General features: G+C 36.5%; 2 protein-coding genes across 4 annotated transcripts in view; both read right to left on the bottom strand.

Moving 5' to 3' along the window:
- The window catches only part of LOC125670090 (uncharacterized), a 675,065-nt gene that overhangs the window by 201,775 nt on the left and 452,826 nt on the right, over positions 1-20,464 (bottom strand). The gene's annotated exons all lie outside the window — the stretch shown is intronic.
- Positions 7,545-16,324, bottom strand: LOC125670137 (uncharacterized). Of its 3 annotated transcripts, none has more exons than XM_056162646.1 (2): positions 15,799-16,324; positions 7,545-11,353 (listed from the first exon to the last, which is right to left on the bottom strand). In XM_056162646.1, the coding sequence occupies exon 2, from the start codon at positions 11,182-11,184 to the stop codon at positions 9,376-9,378; it is 1,809 nt and encodes a 602-aa protein (XP_056018621.1). In that variant the 5' UTR covers positions 11,185-11,353; positions 15,799-16,324; the 3' UTR covers positions 7,545-9,375. The 3 variants fall into 3 exon arrangements, with proteins under 3 accessions (XP_056018621.1, XP_048761080.1, XP_048761081.1); XM_048905123.2 differs by lacking the exon at positions 15,799-16,324 and adding an exon at positions 14,474-14,591; XM_048905124.2 differs by lacking the exon at positions 15,799-16,324 and adding an exon at positions 14,528-14,591.

Here is a 20,464-nt window from a genome sequence, read left to right as displayed (position 1 = left end):
CTTCCTTCAATTACAAAATAAAGTTGACCACTATTAGAGATCAATAGAAAATCTATCCATTTTTTCAAATCTCCACCAGAGACATAAGGATTGTTCAACTTCTGCACAGTATCAAAACAAAATAAAGGACATCTGATGAATTTAATTGTGTTAACTGGTCAAATAAAAATATGATTCAAACAATAAATGCATTCCAGTGTAAAGAAGTTAACTTTGTCTCTTTTCAGACTAAATCTGTTTACATGATAAAATTGATAATGTGCATGCACTTTAATTCTTCCATAATTCTTAATCACTGTCCTCTGTTGCATTCTGGGAGCTTTGGTTTCTTTTCTTTTTTCCTTTCTTCTCTTTCTTTTCACCCTCCTTCACGGTCACATGCGTACCGGAACCATTCTTAATAACATTGTTTATCTCACTATGTGTTGATTCTGCACATAAACGGTTTGCTCGAACAGCTCCTTTCAATAAAAGTCAAAAAATTATCCTAAATTTCTCTCTAGTTAAAATATTTATTATTCTGTAGGTATGCCGGGACGTATTACTTTAATCTGAATTCACAATAAAAACGATTCCCCAGAATAAATATTTTCCTTTTCAGTTGCCTTGTATCACGTACTGAGCTACTCGGCTAGTTATTTAATTCAAAAAGGAAAAGTCAAATATTGCTGATATTAATTTTTTTCATCCATGTTTTTAAAGGAAGTCGGCCATTATGACGATGTAGAGTAACTCCTTAAAATCCAAAATATGTTAAATTTCCCTACCTTTATAAGTCAGTTTCTTAGACTGTACTATACAAGCTTTTGAGATGACCACTTGTGAGAAACAGTGAAAAAACAAGTGGCCATCTCAAAAGCTTATAGAAGGTAGAAACTGACCAGATCCTATTTAGAACGATTTAATTGGAGGTGATCGGTGGGGAAATAACATTTCAATTGGTTTTGTATAAAAATAATTTCATTCTAGGAGGGGGTGTACATAATCTATACATGCGCTCCACACTTCAAGTGCCTGCATGTGCATCCATTTGCAATAAATACATGATATTATTATATATCAATAAAAAAAAAACCCATTAAAATCAAAACTGAAAAACCAAATGCATAAAGATGAATTTTTTTATTTAGTTTGATATTTCAAGTCATTACAGAGTTCATTTCCAGGAACAGCGGGGGTTTGTCCATTCTTTTCTGCTTGTTGACCAGTGTTCTAAAAAATCTCAAGAAAATCAAACAAAATACATGCATTTTCTTCATGTTGTAATTTCTACTAGTTTTTTTATAGCATAAAATTAATTGGTACTTAAATCTGAAATATGTTTAATCAAGGAAGTGTTTTAGCAATCTTTAATCATAATTTGATATGGCCTATTGGGACCGAATCTTCATCAATACATATCATTAGTGGGTCCAAAGCAAAACCCGGTGTGGGAACCTTGGCGATCACCTCCCCCCCCCCCCCCCCCCCCCCCCCCCCCCCCCCCCCCCCCCCCCCCCACACACACACACCTTGAAGCTACAGAGTCTTGGCAAAATAAAACACATATTTTAGTGGGATTTTTAACATTTCTAATAAAAATGATGTTGAGATTTATGAGATTGTTGTTATCTTCGCTGGTTCACGGTCACAACTCTTCTTTTTATGACGTATGACACAGTACTAGCCTCTGTTTGCGCGAGTGAGCTCACGGACCATCGGGCAGTCATGAATGATTATAAAGAAAACGACTTTGAATTATATCTTAATTGTGGACCAGACTTAATGGACAAACATTTACTAGTATGCCGTAAGAAGTTTACATCTACTCAATATAACTGACAAATGTTGTGTATTTCACCTGAGAGACCACTTCTGTCGACTTACCGGCTTGCTAACTTCCGACCTTCTCTGCCGAGGCGTGGCGGCTGAAAGTTAAACAGTTCTCAGTCGATTAAACCAACCGTATCTAAACTTGGATATCATTTCAAGAGTGTAAACATCCACAAGGCTAATTTCACGCCAAGTATACGTATACTCTCTCTCTCTCTCTCCCCTCTCTCTCTCTCTCTCTCTCTCTCTCTCTCAAACGTGTAAAGTGAGGACAAATTTCAACAAATGGACAAAAGTTGTGAGGACAGAATTGCACTATAATAAAAAATAGTGTTCTCACAATTACGTCCTCATACATTTATATGACCTAAAGCATGTGAAAGATGTAGAATACAAAATATTAGCTTCATTAGAGAGGACATGTGGTTCAAGTTCAATGTGTTTACTCATTAAAATCCAAATGGACATTTATACTAATGAGGAATCTATGCTCATGCATATAAAGGAACTTGGCAGTGTCCAAAATAGAAAACAACAATTAAATAGTTAATGAACAACAAAAATAACCACAAGTTTGTATATATATATATATATATATATATATATATATATATATATATATATATATATATAATCCAAATAGAAAGAGTTGATATCACACAGTCAAAATAATTCAATAAAAAAAAGCAGGAAAATACACAGTTCCAAAATATATTTAAATCACTAGCGCTTTCTGGATTTTAACATCCATCCTCAGGTGAATACAAATTAATAATTTAATTAAGAATTATTAAAGCGCGCATCAATTCAGCAGAAGAATTAATGCTATCATCAATTCATTTAATGCGCGCAATAATTCAGAATTGAAGATATCATTAATTATTTGAAGAGATCTTTAATTAAATTGTTGCGCACATCAAATGAATTGATGATATCTTCGAATAATTGAAGATATCTTCAATGATTTGAGTTTATGTTAATTTGGCGTTCCATACAGGTCACTGTAACTGTCTAGTACGGTGAATGCCGGGGCCATGGCTGGAGTGTTTGGATGGATGATTTGAACACCTCCAACGATGGTGAAATCACAACTGATTGTGGTAGAGTGTTCCAGTATTGTATTGTTCGCGGAAAGAATGAATGTTTGTAAATATTGATTCGGCAGTGGGGTGGCACAAACTTCACGCAGAGACTGTTCCTCGTTCCTCGTACTGTTGCTAATGATGGTAAGTATATCGTTGGAATAGCTATCAGTTGGTTTACGTTTACGTAAGGGTTAATGCACTCGTCTCGCTCCATTGCTTTTAAGGAATGGAGTGATACGAGTACATTGACCCACTTAAAATCCACCTTAATAAAAACTAAACTTTGTGCATTTTAACCATGTCTTACGTTTTTCATTCTTTTGTTGCATGCATTTATATCTACTTGTATAAAGGTTGACCTACTTTCCGAACACTCCATTCCTGAAAAATAATGGAGTGTTCGAACAAAAGAATGACGTCATATGTGGATTTTAATACTTTATACATGAGTGTTGCATCGGTCCATATACGTCTCTGTTCTAGGGTGTTCCACTTCATTTCTTGTATCAATGATGTTACGCTCTCCGGCTTTCTGGATTGTATGGCTTGTTCTTTACAAATCTTGCCGCATTACGTTGGGCTTGTTCTATCTGTTTCTTTTTGTTATTTTGGATTGGGTTCCATATTGGTGTTGCGTATTCCAGTTTTGGTCTTACTAAACTATGGTATGCTCTTTCCTTAACCTTTGATTGACAATGCCGGAAATTGCGCTTCAGGAATCCCAATACACTGGAAGCTTTCTTACAGATATTATCGATATGTATGTTATACTTCAGGTTGTCACTGAGCTCAACGCCGAGATAGGGATGGTGGTTAACTATTTCAAGTGGCTCCCCCTTCATGGTATAATTGAAAGTTCTCTTAGTTGTTTTTGTTCCGAACTGCATGATGGCACACTTTTTAACGTTGAACTCCATTTGCCATGTATTGCTCCAGTCTACTAAAGTATTTAGGTCGTTCTGCAGGTATCCATGATCTTGTTGACTAAGTACGGGTCGGAATATGACACAGTCATCTGCGAATAGTCTGATGGATGAGGTTATGTTATCAGCTATGTCGTTGATAAAGATTAGAAACAGCGTCGGACCAAGCACCGTTCCCTGGGGAACTCTGGATGTTACTGGTGTTGCGCTAGATGTTGCGTTGTCGACTACTACCTGCTGTTTACGGTCTATTAGGAAGTTGTTAATCCATTTCTGAGTTGTTCCTTGTATCCCGTAATATTGGAGCTTCTTCGACAATCGGATGTGTGGAACTTTGTGGTGTGAGGACATGTCCTTACTAATATTCTCTCTCAAAACCTTTTTTCTCATAATTCAAAAGAGAGTATTAGATAAACTCTGATAGGTATCCCTATAGCTATACCTCAGTAACATTGTACTTTTTTGCCTTTAGAATAACATGTGTTTATTCTCTTCTACACATTGTGAGGACGCTCACTTAGTAGGTTTGGTCGGCTAGATAGAGAGAGAGAGAGAGAGAGAGAGAGAGAGAGAGAGAGAGAGAGAATTTCTGGATCTCATCTGTGCTGTCACTGGCCTGAAATACAGAAATCCAAATGGAAGAGCGTGTACTACATCAAAGACGAATATATCCTACTTGTGAGATGCAAGCGACAAAGCACAGTGGATGTGTCAGCATATCATTATTTACTAATACAAAGCCACTATCAAATATTCACATCTCCATTGTTTTTGCCTTCGATGTCTTTACAAATTGATAATGATAGCCATTTCCTCAACAATGCGTTGTAGTTGTGAACAGTGCGATATGAATCTTGATAAATAAAAGTATAGAATGTCTATTTCAACGACTAGGTGTTCCGACAGAAATGAAAGCAGAATTTAAACAGAGATGAATTTTAGTTTTGAAAATACTCGTGGGTGTGGATTACAATGCTTCACGCTGACACACTACAACAGTTCATAACCTCTTTGGAGCACCAAATTAACATAAACTCAAACGATTGAAGATATCTTTAATCATTTGAAGATATCATTAATTCAGTTGGGAAAGATGCGCTCATTAAATCAATTATTGCTCTCATCAACTGATTTGATGCGCACACCAATTCAATTACTGCGCTCGCATTAATTGCATTAATATGAGCATCAATTGAATTGATGAGAGCAATGATTTATTTTATGCGCGCATTAATTCAATTGATGAGAGACATCATTTCAGTTATTGATTGAAGAGAGCAATAATTCAATTATTGTGAGCAGCAATTGCATTAATTGAATTATTGCTCTCTTCAATTGAATTGTAGCGCGCATCAATTCAATTGTTGATATCATCAATTAATTTGAAGAGAGCGACAGTTCAATTATAGAGCGCACAAATTCAGCAGAATAATGCGATCAATAATTATTTGAAGAGATCTTTAATTGAAATTGTTGCGCACATCAAATGAATTGATAATATCTTCAACAATTTGAATTCATGTTAATGTGGCGCTCCATAAACCTCATGTATTTAAAAAAGAATTTTTTAATAGAATTGATGACAAAAACAAAGATAAAACAGAGAGGAAGAACGTGGATGTAGACCAGAAATCCCATAATAAGCACTAACAGAAATCCCATTATAGGCACTACCAGAGATCCCATAATAAGCTCTACAAAAATCCCATACTAGGCACTACCAGAGATCCCATAATAAGCTCTACAAAAATCCCATACTAGGCACTACCAGAAATCCCATAAGCTCTACAAAAATCCCATAATAGACACTACCAGAAATCCCATAATAAGCACTACCAGAAATCCCATAATCAGCTCTACAAAAATCCCATAATAGGCACTACCAGAAATCCCATAAGCTCTACAAAAATCCCATAATAGGCACTACCAGAAATCCCATAAGCACTACCAAAAATCCCATAAGCTCTACAAAAATCCCATAATAGGCACTACCATATATCCCATAAGAAACACTAACAGAGATCCCATAATAAGCACTACCAAATATTCCATGATAAGTAATACCAGAGATCCCATAATAAGCACTACTAAGAATCCCATGATAAGCACTACGAAAATCCCATAAGCACTAAGTAGTACGAGAGTCCATAAGAAGCACTACCAGAAATCCCATAATAAGCACTACCAAAGATTCCATAATAAACACTACCAGATATCCCATAATAAGCACTACCAAAGATCCCATAATAAGCACTACCAGGAATCCCATGATAAACTCTACCAGAGATCCCATAATAAACACTACCAAAGATTCCATAATGAACACTACCAAAAAATCCCATAATAAACACTACCAGATATCCCATAATAAGCACTACCAGAGATCCCATAAGCACTACCAGGAATCCCATGATAAACTCTACCACAGATCCTATAATAAACACTACCAAAGATCTCATAATAAGCACTATCAGAAACACTACTAGAGATCCCATAAGAAACACTACCAGAGATCTCATAAACACTACCAGAGATTCCATGATAAGTACTATCAGAAACACTACCAAAATCCCATAATAAACACTACCAGGGATCCCATAAGCACTACCAGAGATCCTATAATAAGCACTACCAAAGATTCCATAATAATCACTATCAGAAACACTACCAGAGATCCCATAATAAGCACTATCAGAAGTCCCATGATAAATATGATCTGAATTCTCATAAACTCTACCAGAGACCCATAAGTACTAAACAAGTACTACCAAAGATCCTTAATAAGCACTACCAGAGATCCCACAAGCATTATCAGGGATCTTATAATAAGTACGACCAGAAATCCAATAATAAATGCTACCAGAAATCCCATAACAAGTACTACCAAAAATCCCATAATAATCACTACAAAAATCCCATAAGCATTACAGAAATCCAATAAGCTATATGGAGATCTCATTATAAGCACTACAAAAATCCCATAAGCACCAACTGAAATCCAATAAAGAGCAACTCAACCAGAAATCCCGCAATAAATACACATAAAAAGGGTCTAGGGTATCTGCAACACACACACACATATATATATATATATACATGTATAATATATATATATATATATATATATATATATATATATATATATATATATATGAACAAGTGAAGATAACAAGATGATCAATCTCACAACTCCTATAATGAATACAAACTTAAGAGTAGGGCAAACACAGACCCCTCGATATACCAGAGGTGGGATCAGGCACCTAGGGGGAGGAGTAAGCATCCCCTGTTGACTGGTCACAACACCTACTGTGAACCCTCTATCTTGGTCAGGTAAATGAAGTAATCCGTAATCAAAATCAGTGTGTCAAGAATGGAACATGTCACACATCATTTGATGTAATGACAGGTTGTATTTGCAAATTGGATCATTAAACAACCATAGGATTTATGCTGACTTTAAATGAGACCGTTAAAACCTCTGTAACATCAACTTATTTGTCCGTAGCTTAATTTAAACATGCTCTCATGTAACAATTCAGTTGATAGACATAAACACCATATGCAGGTGATAATGGAATATTGCTACATAAATATGCTATATCGATATGGGAAGTTGATGATGAAGAAGCTGAAATCATCCCGTTTGTCATAAAGTTGAGTTGTTAGTTTGCCATTGACATCTATGTTCAATGAAATATCTAAATATGAAACTGACATGGAAGACTCTAAGGGGTCTTTTATTTGGTATTCACTGGGATATATCAAATCAACATATGAATGAAAATTAACAAATTGTTAATAGATAAAATATTGTCAAAATATATCTAAATGTCAAGTTATAGGACACAGCAAAAGATGTTTTTCTTCTCATGTTGAAGCTTTTGAATAAATTCAACCTCTTAAGTCAAAAGAATACAAAAACAGCTTAGCTTAGCTAATAATGAAGCACAATTCGTGCCCATGGGAATTCTAATGGACTGTTAGAAGAACCTAGTCACAAAGGACTACATAGATATTGGTTGGTTGTGTATAGTTTAACATCCCACTCGAGAATTTCTCACTCATATGGAGACGTCACCATTGCCAGTGAAGGGCTGCAAAATTTAGACCTATGCTTGGCGCTTATGGCCATTGAGCAATGAGGTATCTTCATTATGCCACACCTGCTGTGATACAGGGCCTCAGTTTTTTCGGTCTCATCCGAAGGGACCGCCCCATTTAGTTACCTCTTACGACAAGGGGTACTGAGGACCTCTTCCAACCCTGAACCCCACAGGCAACATAGATATTTTCAATGAGAAACTCCAGCATCATTTTAATATCAACTTCAGAGTATATGTGTGTAAAATGGCTGATTAACCACTGTTTAAGTAATTTGGTTATGTTTCGTATCCCATATTTCAAAGATGTGGTCTACCAAACTTCATTATACAGTAAAACACGGTTATAGTGAACCTCTAAGACCAGTAAAGAAACAGTTCATTATAACCAAACTTCATTATACAGTAAAACACATTTATAGTGAACACCCAAGGCCAGTAAAAAACAGTTCATTATAACCAAACTTCATTATACAGTAAAACACAGTTATAGTGAACCTTCAAGGCCAGTAAAAAACAGTTCATTATAGCCAAACTTCATTGTACAGTAAAACAGTTATAGTGAACACCCAAGGCCAGTAAAAAACAGTTCATTATAACCAAACTTCATTATACAGTAAAACACAGTTATAGTGAACCTTCAAGGCCAGTAAAAAACAGTTCATTATAGCCAAACTTCATTGTACAGTAAAACACAGTTATAGTGAACCTTCAAGGCCAGTAAAAAACAGTTCATTATAGCCAAACTTCATTAAACAGTAAAATATGGTTATAATGAACCCCCAAGGCCAGCAAGATACAGTTCATTATAACCAAACTCCCATTAAATCCAATACATTTTTTTTGTCATTTTCTTCTCAAAGGGGAAAAAGTATCACTTCACATTAAGAGTAATTTGGGCATATTCCTGTTCTTTATAAGCATGTTTTACTGTAAAGTAATACTGGTTTATTTTGAATCATTTTCCTTTAGAAATACATGAGGGTGCATGACCTTTCATTTAAATATACTTTTTGTGTTTGTGATTAAGAATATCAAATATGATATGATTATACATACAGAAATGTAATATGAATTTTATATTCCATTGTCACCAACAAACAAGTACAATCCTCAACAGCTACAAACTTCTACATTAAAGTGGGTGTGTTTTTGTTTTGTGGAAATCATTGTATAATAGAGAAAATACCAGCATAGGAGTTACTGCCCTTGACAACAGTATTTTTTTAAAAAGATAATTGATTATTTATCATGTTTATAGAAAATATAAATATTTTCATAACCATATAGTTTACCAGATTTGTTATTATACCCAATTAATAAAATTCCTCTGAAAGATATGTTTACCATGCACAAATTTTAATCATTACAAATAAAACTTTTTCAAAATCCTCTGTCAGAAGTCACACGAGGGTGGAACTACCTTTCAAAAAAGCAGTTATTATTGGAACTTCACTTTGTAGCATTGTTTCTTATTTCAGTCCATGCTTGTCTCGTTAGATCTGCTTGATGTGGTTTTGAAAAAAAAAATTCCATTCTATAAATAGCACTTTCTCTTTCTATGGTTTCTTTGATTTTCTCCAGTCCTTTTCTCAAAATTTCCTGAGTTTCTGCACAAACTAAAATATAGAATGGGGAATTTCTATCTGCAAAACCCACTTTCCCATTCACTCCCCTGATGAGCAGAGAACATTCTGTTTCTTGTTCTAGAGCACCTTGTAAACTGCCAACACCTGAACAGATCTTTTTGACAAAAAGCCCATCTAAGTCTTCTGGGAGATTAAACTTACTCCTGAATTTCAGTCTCGCAAATTTTTCAACTCCCTTCTGAATGACCTTCTCCACCTCCGTAAGAGTCTCCTTCAATTGCTCTTCAGTTTCGACATACACATTGAGCGAGGAATTTTGCACATCAAATATCAACGCACATTTATAATCATTCTCCAGTTTCTTCCGATGACTTGCTTTATCACGCCCTAAAAAGAAATCAAACAAAATATTCTCTTCTTCTCCATCGACACTGGGGAGTTTGACCGACTTCATCACAATAAATTTCTTATTGTGTTCTTTGAAGAATTTCCTTACAACTACCTCTGCCTCCATCACATGACTTTCATGTTCTCCAGTTAGAACAATATGGAAGGATCCTTCTTTCTTGCCCAATTTTAAATGTATATTACAGTCTGTCTCTTTTTCCAACTTGTATAGAATTTCCCCATCTGATTCCAATAGACTTTGAATAGCCTTTTTATCATAGCTAAACTTTAAAACGCTGACTGTCTTGGCTTTTGAAGGAAAAAATAGTTTGCCTTTATGGTTTATGAATGCTTCTATATGCTTCAGACCATGGTCAACATCAGTCTTTGTTGGTCCAAAAACAACAGCTTGTGCAGGCTTTCTCCTGTCGATGTTTGTCCCTTCTCCTATCAATACAAAGGAACATTTTGTTTTCTTGCTAAGATTTGCTGAAAAGGGAGATAAGAGTGAATTTTGTTCTCTTTGTAAGGCAGAAAAACTGTCTTCCTTCAGAATCATATTTTCATAACACTTTTCCCTTTGATGAAGAAAAGCCTCCTCCACCTTCTCTTTGGCTTCAGATAATCCTGTAGAACTATTGGCAAAAACTGTTACTCCAAATGGTTGTGCAAAGTGTGGTATCATGAAAAAACTGGGGTCCTTTCCAAGTTGTGCGAGTTGATTATGAACCTTGAATAAAGGGTGATTGCAGAGGAAGTCTTCCAAACCATACAAATGTTGTCCATCATGTAAATTTGATATGGGTACCACTTCATGCATCCCATGTTGTTTCAGGACCCCTTCAATAAACACATCTAGCTTTTCAGTAGTTGTCTCTACATTGCTTGCATTTCCTTTGACAATGATGGAATAAGGAGGGGATATATTCATATGTAATTTACATTTTGTTGTCTTTTCCAAATGCTTTTTCATTATAGCACGAAATCCATATAAGAATAAGACAGCATGTTTTGAACTTTCATCCATGGACAAGTTCAATACACATTCAGCCGGCACACTGGCCTTCTCTTTAGTCTGCCTTGGGAGATGTTGATCAGTGTTCCGTCTTGACAGAAATTTATCTAAATATAGGAGAGAGTTCTGCACATCCAACAATGAGAAGCCTTTCACAACTAGATGTTCAGGGGTTTCCGTGGCAGAATACAAACTTTGAAGCCGAAATCTGGATTTGATTTTGGCAATATCCTTGTCACTAAGCTTTCGTTTGTGTATATCTTTCTGCATCTTCAGGTTGCCTGTAATAAATCCCTCTTCTTTGATTGCTTCCCTCTTGCGATCATCACTTAAAAAGGTTAGGAGTCTGCATGGAATATAACAGCCAGTTTTCACATTTAAAGGAAACTGTTTGGCATAATTTGGCCATATCTCTGCAACTCTTCCATTACAAAACAACCTAAAATGGATATACAAGAATATAAACTTGGTGTTAATGTTTGCTGAAACAGTGAACTAGAAACCATAAAAACACCATATATCCATATCAACCCCTCTGTTTGGGGGGGGGGGGGGGGGAGATGCCATTCTATTATGATGTCACAAGTTTTCTGTTTCATTAATGCCTGTTTAACTGCCTCAGTGGTTTGCTTTGTTGTATACGTCTAATAAATGTATTATTAGTCATCATCAGATAGTATGTGTATTTCCTCAATAGGCAGGGCTTGAAGCCAACTTTTTATGTCACCAGTCCAGTCAGACTGATGGGGTATGATTTCAACCAGTCCGCTGAAAAATGTACCAGTCCAACAGAGTTTTCCAGAAATAATTAAACATATTCAAGGTTTGACACTAAGGCACGTCCGACTGACTGAGTCTACTAAATGATAGGTCCGGTCGGGTAAAATGTTGATTTACTAGTCCGACTGGTCGTGTTGAAAAAATAAACAAGAAACTTTACTTTAAACCATAAGATATTTTATTCTTAACTAAAAAAGAATAACTGTAGAGTTTGCGAGCAATTTAAACCGCATGATGACACAATCTCTATTTTTAGTTCTAATAAATAAGTCGCGGTTGGAAGTGATGTTTTACGACATCTACTCGATTTTAATGTGTGTAAAGTTATGTTTTAGATGAATTCATTTTCATTTTTTTTAAAAACCCAGTTTATTTGAATCAAAGATAAGAAAGTGTTTATCAAATTAATCGTAAACAGCCATTTTTCGGTGTTGACATATGTGCGGGAATGTCTCTATATTCAAATACGACTTCTCGTCCTCAAGGAAAGATGTCCCAAGAGAAACAAGAGGCCCATGGGCCACATCGCTCACCTGAGTCACCTTGGTCCATATCAGAAGACTTTCTATATATATTTGCATGTAAAACCGTAGTCCTTATTATGGCCCCAACCTACCCCTGGAGGCCATAGTTTTTGTAAACTTGAATCTACACTATGTCAGAAAGCTTTCATGTAAATATGAACTTCTTTGGCCCAATGGTTCACGAGAAGAAGATATTTGATGATTTTTCCTATATATTTGTATGTAAAACTTTGATCCCCTATTGTGGCCCCATCCTACAACAGGGGGCCATGATTTGAACAAACTTAACTCTGCTCTATGTTAGGAAGCTGTTCATGTGAATATCAGCTTTTCTGGCTCAGTGGTTCTTGAGAAGAAGATTCTTAAAGAATGTCCCTATATATTTGTATGTAATAAACTTTGATCCCCCCTTGTAGCCCCATCCAACCCCCAGGGGCCATGATTTGAACAAACTTGAATCTGCACTATGTCAGAAAGCTTTCATGTAAATATCAGCTTTTCTGGCTTAGTGGTTCTTGAGAAGAAGATTTTTCCTATATATTTGTATGTAAAACTTTGATCCCTTATTGTGGCCCCATCCGGCCCCCCGGGGGCCATGCTTTTAACAATTTAGAATCTGCACTATATCAGGAAGCTCTCATATAAATCTCAGCTTTTCTGGCTCAGTGGTTCTTGAGAAGAAGATTTTTAAAGATTTTTCCTATATATTTGTATGTAAAACTTTGATCCCCTATTGTGGCCCCATCTGACCCCCGGGGGCCATGATTTTAACAATTTAGAATCTGCACTACCTAATAAAGCTTATCTATAAATTTCATCTTTTCTAGCCCAGTGGTTCTTGAGAAGATTTTTTTAATGACCCTACCCTTTTCTTGATTATCTCCCCTTGGAAGGTGGCCTGGCCCTTTATTTTAACAATTTAGAATTCCCTTCACCTAATGATACTTTGTGCCAACTTTGGTTGAAATTGGCCCAGTGGTTTTTGAGAAGAAGTTAAAAATGTTAAAAGTTTACAGACGGACGGACAGACGGATGGACGCCGGAATACGGGTGATCAGAAAAGCTCACTTGAGCTTTTAGCTCAGGTGAGCTAAAAAAGTAAAAGGTTGGGAAGAAACCAAGCAAGACGATTTAAAAAACGGTTGAGGCCATTTTATTTTAAATTGACTAGAGAATTTCCATGTTGGGTAGAATTTAAAGAAACAGAAAATGTGTTTGAAAATGAAAGCGTTAAATTGAATGACGAGACTAAAGCTCTATTTTGAGACAATTAAGTACGTTTTAGTTCATGCAAACTTAATATTTGTCATTTGAATTAAGTACATTTAAATATGGAGAAACTATCAGTTTCTGGAAAGTTGGTCGGGGCAAGTGGATGTAAGGTCAGGTCTAGCAAAAATCATTTGAAGTAGCCCGACTGGTCTAGTGCTAAAAAAAGTAAATGTCAAACCCTGATATTTCATTAATGTTATTAAAATGAAATTTAACTCAATATGCTTCAGACAATATTGTAACACTTAAATGTGAGATTTATATTTACGTGGGGGTCTAAGTTTTAATCTCTGTCTGGTCTGTCGCATTTCCTGTTACAAAAGGCTATAAATTGGAAATATATTGATGATAGTAGTATATAAGGAAGGTAGCAAGACGTAAAGTATCTACTCATAAAATTTGAGCTTTAATAGAATTTAATAAGATTGCCCTACCAAATTTTTAGGTTTTGTCCCCTTACCATTAAAACAATTGTCACAATACTTGCAGCTAATATACCCTGTGAAAAATTCATAGGGTGGAGGGGGGGCTTTTTTGTAAAATTCATAGGCGGAGAGGGATTTTTTCTTTAACACCAATGTAGTTATTGGCAGGTATGAAACTCAATACAGATCAGCTTATCATTTACTTAACCACTATGTCACAGTTTCTCCAGGTATATCTCATCAGACTCATGAAGAATAAAAATGGTGAAGACAATCAACACTGATTAACCTCATAATTCTATGAAGCATCAGAGAAAACTTGGACTATTGGAATCGAATTAACAAATACTACAGCAAATATACGTCACGGAATTTTATAAAGCATGCTCTCTCTAGGCCTGTGTTAGTGTGCAGCAAATTCGGTATCAATTGCATAAGGTAGAGATAATTCAGTTCGAATTATCTCTATATTGAATTTCTGTTCTTCACTTACAAATTCTTAATCATCAAATATTCAATCTATTTCGATAAAACAATACATTTGAAAATAAAACGCACCTAATTTTCGATGTTAAGCGACAACAATGCGGAGAAATATACTTTAAAACATACACGTGCATTTTCTCCACAAAGTCCGTTTTCGGTTTTATCCGGATAGAATTAATGCATTAGGTATGTCGCTCAGAAAAGTTTCGTTTAGGAGCGTGGTAACAGTTTCCACACCCCACACCCAATCGTAACCCCCACCCCCTTTTCAGATGATAATCCGATTTAAAATAAATAAATAAATAATTGCTACATGGAATTTTATAAATTTCAATTATTTAGAATTAAAGTCCTTGAAAATTCTGAAGTTTTTTCTTGAGATATTAATGTTTAGTGTGTAAATTACAAATAAAGTTGGTTTGGTTTTTTTTTCTCGATTGCTCGATTTTCAGTAGAGTTCACCTGAGTTATTTTCAGCTTATTAATTTGTAAACAAAAAATCGCGGAATTCAGTTAGACATTTTCGACATCCCGTAGATAGAGAGTACCAACACCAGGCTCATCTTGATAGACAGCTAATTAATATCAGTGCCGCTGAGCATTTCCAAGTTGACGATTCCAAAATCGGACAACACATTGTGGTAACATCCAGAAAAGTTGTTGGTAAGTCATGTAGCTCATACCTGCAACTGTTAGTCCTTCTCCTTTCCCAAGGGCGGATCCTGGGGGGGGAGGGGTGTAACCCCCCACCCCGCCCCCGTTTTGCGAGCTTTTTATTATAAAGTTATTCAATTTTAACGAGACTTTGAGTCAAAATGCTATGAATGGTGGATACTTACATGTAACTGTATCATTCAAATCTATAAACGATTGATTGATTATTGTTTAACATCCCTCTCGAGAATATTTCACTCATATTGAGACGTCACCACTGCCGGTGAAGGGCTCAGTGCAAAATTTAAGCCTATGCTCGGCGCTGATGGCCATTGAGCAGGGATTTTTATCGTGCCACACCTGCTGTGCACGGGACCTCGTTTTATTGCGGTCTCATTCGAAGGACAGTCCCATTCAGTCGCGTCTTACGACAAGCAAGGGGGTACTAAGGACCTATTCTAACGCGGATCCCCACGGGATAGATAAAACGAAACACCATACATGTATATATATTTACAATATTTTCGTCAGATTCAAGTATCGCTTAAGAATTTTGAAAAAGAAGGGGAAAAGAAGTGCCAGGAAATGCTCAGAATGGGGTAGGAGTGTAGGCTGTGAAAAGTACCTAAAAGATGAAGTGCGAGACCCCCCCCACCCCCATCCCCACCCCCATCCCCACCCCCTCACAAATCCCTGGATCCGCCTATGTATCCAATGACTGTCATCAAAATCCAGGCTCTTACCCTGTCAAATCTGTGGAAAGGCTTGCAAATGGTCACGCACTCGCCATTCTGTAACATGCAGTAACAGTGAACGCTGGTACCACACTGATTGTATGGGTCTGATAACCCATAGAACGTCTACACACAATGCCAGTTGGTATTGTTGCTCTTGTGGCCTTCTAAAGGAAGGAATCTATCCCAGAAAAAGTTGGGCCACGGATTCCGTAGTGATGTAGTTTTTCAGCCAGCCGCTAGTATGGAACTTTGTCAAATGCCTTGGAGAAATCGAGGAGCACAACATCGATTTGGATAGATTGCTGTCTAGCCCTTTCGCCAGGTCTTGGATGGTGAGGATATGTTGAGATTCGCAGGATCGTGATTTGCGGATTCCATGCTGCATATCAGATAGGATGTTGTGCCGGCTAAAGAACCGCATGATGGAGCTGTATATAAGATGTTCTAATACTTTGCAGCATACTGAAGTTAAAGACACTGGACGATAGTTGGGTGGTTTACTCTTGTTTCCTTCTTGAAATTGGTGTTATAGTGGCCGTATTCCAGTCTGTTGGGGTTCTGCCTTGGTGTATTGAGGCCTGGAAGACAAGTGTGAGTACGGTTGTGATTTCAGTGGCCATTTCTTTGAGGTTGGCAGTGCGTCAAGACCACTTGTCTTATATGCGGATTCAGATTGGATAGTAATTTGCTTGGACCAAGGTCAGGAAATGCTGAACCAGCGTCCTGTATCGGGGGATTAGCAGTCCAGAAGACACAGCAGAATCTTCCATCTTATCCCCTGGAAACCAAGGACATCAAACCCCAAGTGGAATATGTTTGTACTGAGTGGGATCCCTATACCCAGTACAACATCAATAAGCTGGAGAGTGTACAACACTGGGCTGCAAGATATTTGCTGACTGACTATCAGACCGCCAGCATTGTCACATCTATAGCTCAGCAGCTGGAATGGGAATAACTTCAACAACACATACAAGCAGCAAAAGCGGTTTTGATGTACAAGACCTTGCGCTCCATAGTAGCCATTCCATCTTCACCTTTCCTCCACCCTGTTGGTGCTGCCATTGATCCCGTGGAACTCATTACCAACAACACAGGAATCCAGTCCCTTGATTTGTTCAAGTCAGGGTTGGCAAAGATTAGTAAGCATTAGGTGACAGTACTCTTTTAACTACGTTTTAAATTGTTAATAAAGGACTCTCCCCTGCGCCTGTGTCCCTTTTGAAATTAACAAGTGCAATGATGACACAAGGCCCTGCACTTTAAGGAAGAAGATAAGATAGATAGAACTGACAGGTTTAACCTTTTCAACACGTGAGTTCAATTATACACTCTTACCATTCAGAACTGTTACATAAAATACAGGGGGCACCCACGGTATCTTACTTTCCATGTCGAAATAGGTAACTGTGTGTAAAAATAAGTGAAAATGAACGTTGTCTATAAAAACGGGGCACCTTCTCTCCCCCAAACCGATTCTGTTAGATCCCTACAACTAATCAGAACAGCTATATATCTTTAAATTAAATATTAATTACATATCTGGGATGACGTATATTAGGACAGGAAGTGGGTGGTTTTAAATCAATTGAAATGAATTTAATACTAAATCACTCGAATTGAAACTACTTTTAATCTAGCAAGCGCAGGTATACCCCGGTATATAAGGTACTATCAATATGTCAAACTGCCAAAGCTGTAGAGTTGGCCAAAGTATAGAATATCGATTCATTACAAAGCCAGATATATATATCTAGTATCAATCAAAGCACAGTACTTGTAGTTAGTTACACTGGATAACCGAACTCACGCTGTAAGAAAAACAACTATAACGATTACAATACGGGCTTTAGTTAATAGTCATGTCTTGTTTAATTCTAATGATTATTACATAACTGCAGAGTAATTGGAAAAATGGGGAGGGCCACAAACATGTCTGTGTGCCTCCTCCCACTTTAAAGAGTAGGGCGTATGTGCCCCAGAGTCGCCATCTACTACTTAACTGATATGGTACATGCATTATTGATGAATGCAGGTCAGCAGAAAAATATGTGATGTTACAACAAATGGCGTTAGTATAGTCGATGGACCACACCTAGAACTCTTAGAACTGGCTGCTTTGTTCTCCCATGTCTGATAGAAAGTTTTAATATTTCATGTTTTACCTGAAGCTAAAAACCGTTGTTGTTTGTAACTGTGGATGTCTCGTTTCCCCTAATCGATAATTGATACATACGTTCCGTTTCAACTGAACAATGGGATTCTTTCTGTAACAGGTTTCTCCCTGTTTGGGTTCTCGACAAGACGTTTATTCAGGAGTTACCAATGCACGAATTGTCCAATGATGAAACCCTATAACAACAATGTTTAACAATTTTAAGTAATATGCTATATAAAACATGAATACATGTACTATAATTTCACATAAATACTGATGTACAACCAATATACGATTATAGCATTACATGGGTGATCTATATCAAGGGAGATAACTCTATACCTGTATACATCACATATTAAATCTCCCAAGTCCTATATACTTTAACTTCATCATAAAACTTTACAATAATTATCATTATAATATGTATTGACATTATTAATTATTGAATTAAATAAAAACCATGTGGTGAGCATACCATTCTATGGGAATAGGCTCGAGTGAACAATATTTACAGATGACACCAAACTGGTCTGATCTATAAATTAATTATGATATCTACAATATCTTGTAAGTCATATATATATATATATATAACATACTTTTACTTTAAAATAATTTAATTCTTATTGTATCCTTGTCTCTGATTGGTCAAATTCCAATTGAGGAACACAGGTTATTTTTGTATAACCTGGTTTGGTCAGCTGGTTTGGTATGGGGACACACCCCTTGACAACCAGATGTCGGAACTATTTTTTTCTCTCTCTCTAAACTTCTATGGAATAGAAAGTCAACGTGCACAATATTTTATAAGATACTTCGGTTTGATACACATGTTGTTTTCTCGTTGTCAATATTAGCATCTAGGCCTACTTGTACGCAAGTCACTTTTGTTAAACATCTTTCTCTGTATGTATGGTCGAATAATACTATTGATAGATTAAAACAAATATATTATATTCGGATTAATGATTTTCCAAGTAAGCATTACCCTGTTCATTTTGAAATACATTTCTCACTGGGGAAAAGAAGGGGGGTGCGTTGTTTCATTCCTTGATCCGTCTTTCAACAAAGCAAGCAAAAATTCATACGTCACATTTTATCACATGACGTCAGACACATTGGCATGTGGATGCTATTTGTTACTTGCTTACATATTTTCTTGTGTCGGATTTACGATTAGCGATAACATTGCATACAAGGGTAAGTTTTCATTTAGTAGAAGTTTTCACAGAGTTGAAAGCCGTAAATTATTGCATTTTCTGATATTTGAAGATTTATTTTGGGTAGGCCTAAACAATGCAATTTCCCGTATTTTCTCAATCTGTCGGAGATGAGCGACTTCAAAGTCGATCTCTATCTCTAAAGGGCAGCGAAATACTCATTACATGGATAGTCTACACATATTTTCTATCATGATAAACTTCACTTTCGATACAATATTTTGATAAATGGCTAGGCTCCGTAGAACTAAGATTAAAGATGGCGACCTTTGGTTTCGCAGCTAGATCTAGACGCTTCGTGTCGCTGTTGCTAAGTAAATCATTGCGCGGCTTGGTTGACTTGTATTTTTCCGAGTGTATGTACATTTTGATAAACGAAGGTTAGCATCTTTGTCTCTTGCATTAAATTATAAAGAATGACTTTAATTCTGGGGCAAGTTATACGAGTATAACCTGGTTTGGGTCAGTTTACGCTTTTTTATTCAATGAACCGATTCTTTATACATATACCCATCATATCATACAATATACATGTATAATATGAGTCTGTCACATTTCCATCCATGGTGAAATATATAAATTTTGAATCATGGTTAATTATTTAACATTTTAGAACGGTAGAATTAAAACGAACAAAAACCGTCTGGATTTAGACCCCTCACAGCTGAGAAAAAGCAAAACTGAAGTCGTGGTATACCGTCTATCAATCGACCGGGAACAAAAACGAAATAATACCATATGTATATAGCACCCTTTTCATACATTATGTACGCTCAAAGGTGCTTAAATGCGGCCAATACATTTGATATGTGAAAGGTCAATCTCATAACTCCTATAAGAAATACAAAATAGAGAGTTGGGCAAACACGGACCCCTGGATATACCAGAGTTTACGAGGAGTAAGCATCCCTGTCGACCGGTCACACCCGCTGTGAGCCCTAGTAGTCAAAATCAATGTGCCAAGAACGGCCTAATAATCGGTATGAAACACGTCAGACATCATTTGACCCAATGAAAGGTTGTATTGGCAAACTAGATCATTATAGCGACCATAAAATTTGCGAAATGCTGACTTTAAATGAGACTGTTGAAACCCCTGCACCATCAACTTGTTTGTCAGTAGCCTGCCTCGATTAAAACAAACTGACCATACGTAGAACAAGATCTTGCGTATCGAATCAGTTGAGAGACATAAGCACCATATGCAGGTGATATAAATGAAATATTGTTTAATTGCATGTAGTCGTCGTTACCATACTTGGTAACAGGAAAGGAAAATACAATGGACCCA

This window comes from Ostrea edulis, chromosome 4 (genome assembly GCF_947568905.1).
Source record: "Ostrea edulis chromosome 4, xbOstEdul1.1, whole genome shotgun sequence".
In the NCBI taxonomy this organism is placed as follows: Eukaryota; Metazoa; Mollusca; class Bivalvia; order Ostreida; family Ostreidae; genus Ostrea; species Ostrea edulis.
The sequence above is the reverse complement of the archived record's forward strand: the minus strand, read 5'-3'. Positions and strand labels throughout refer to the sequence as shown.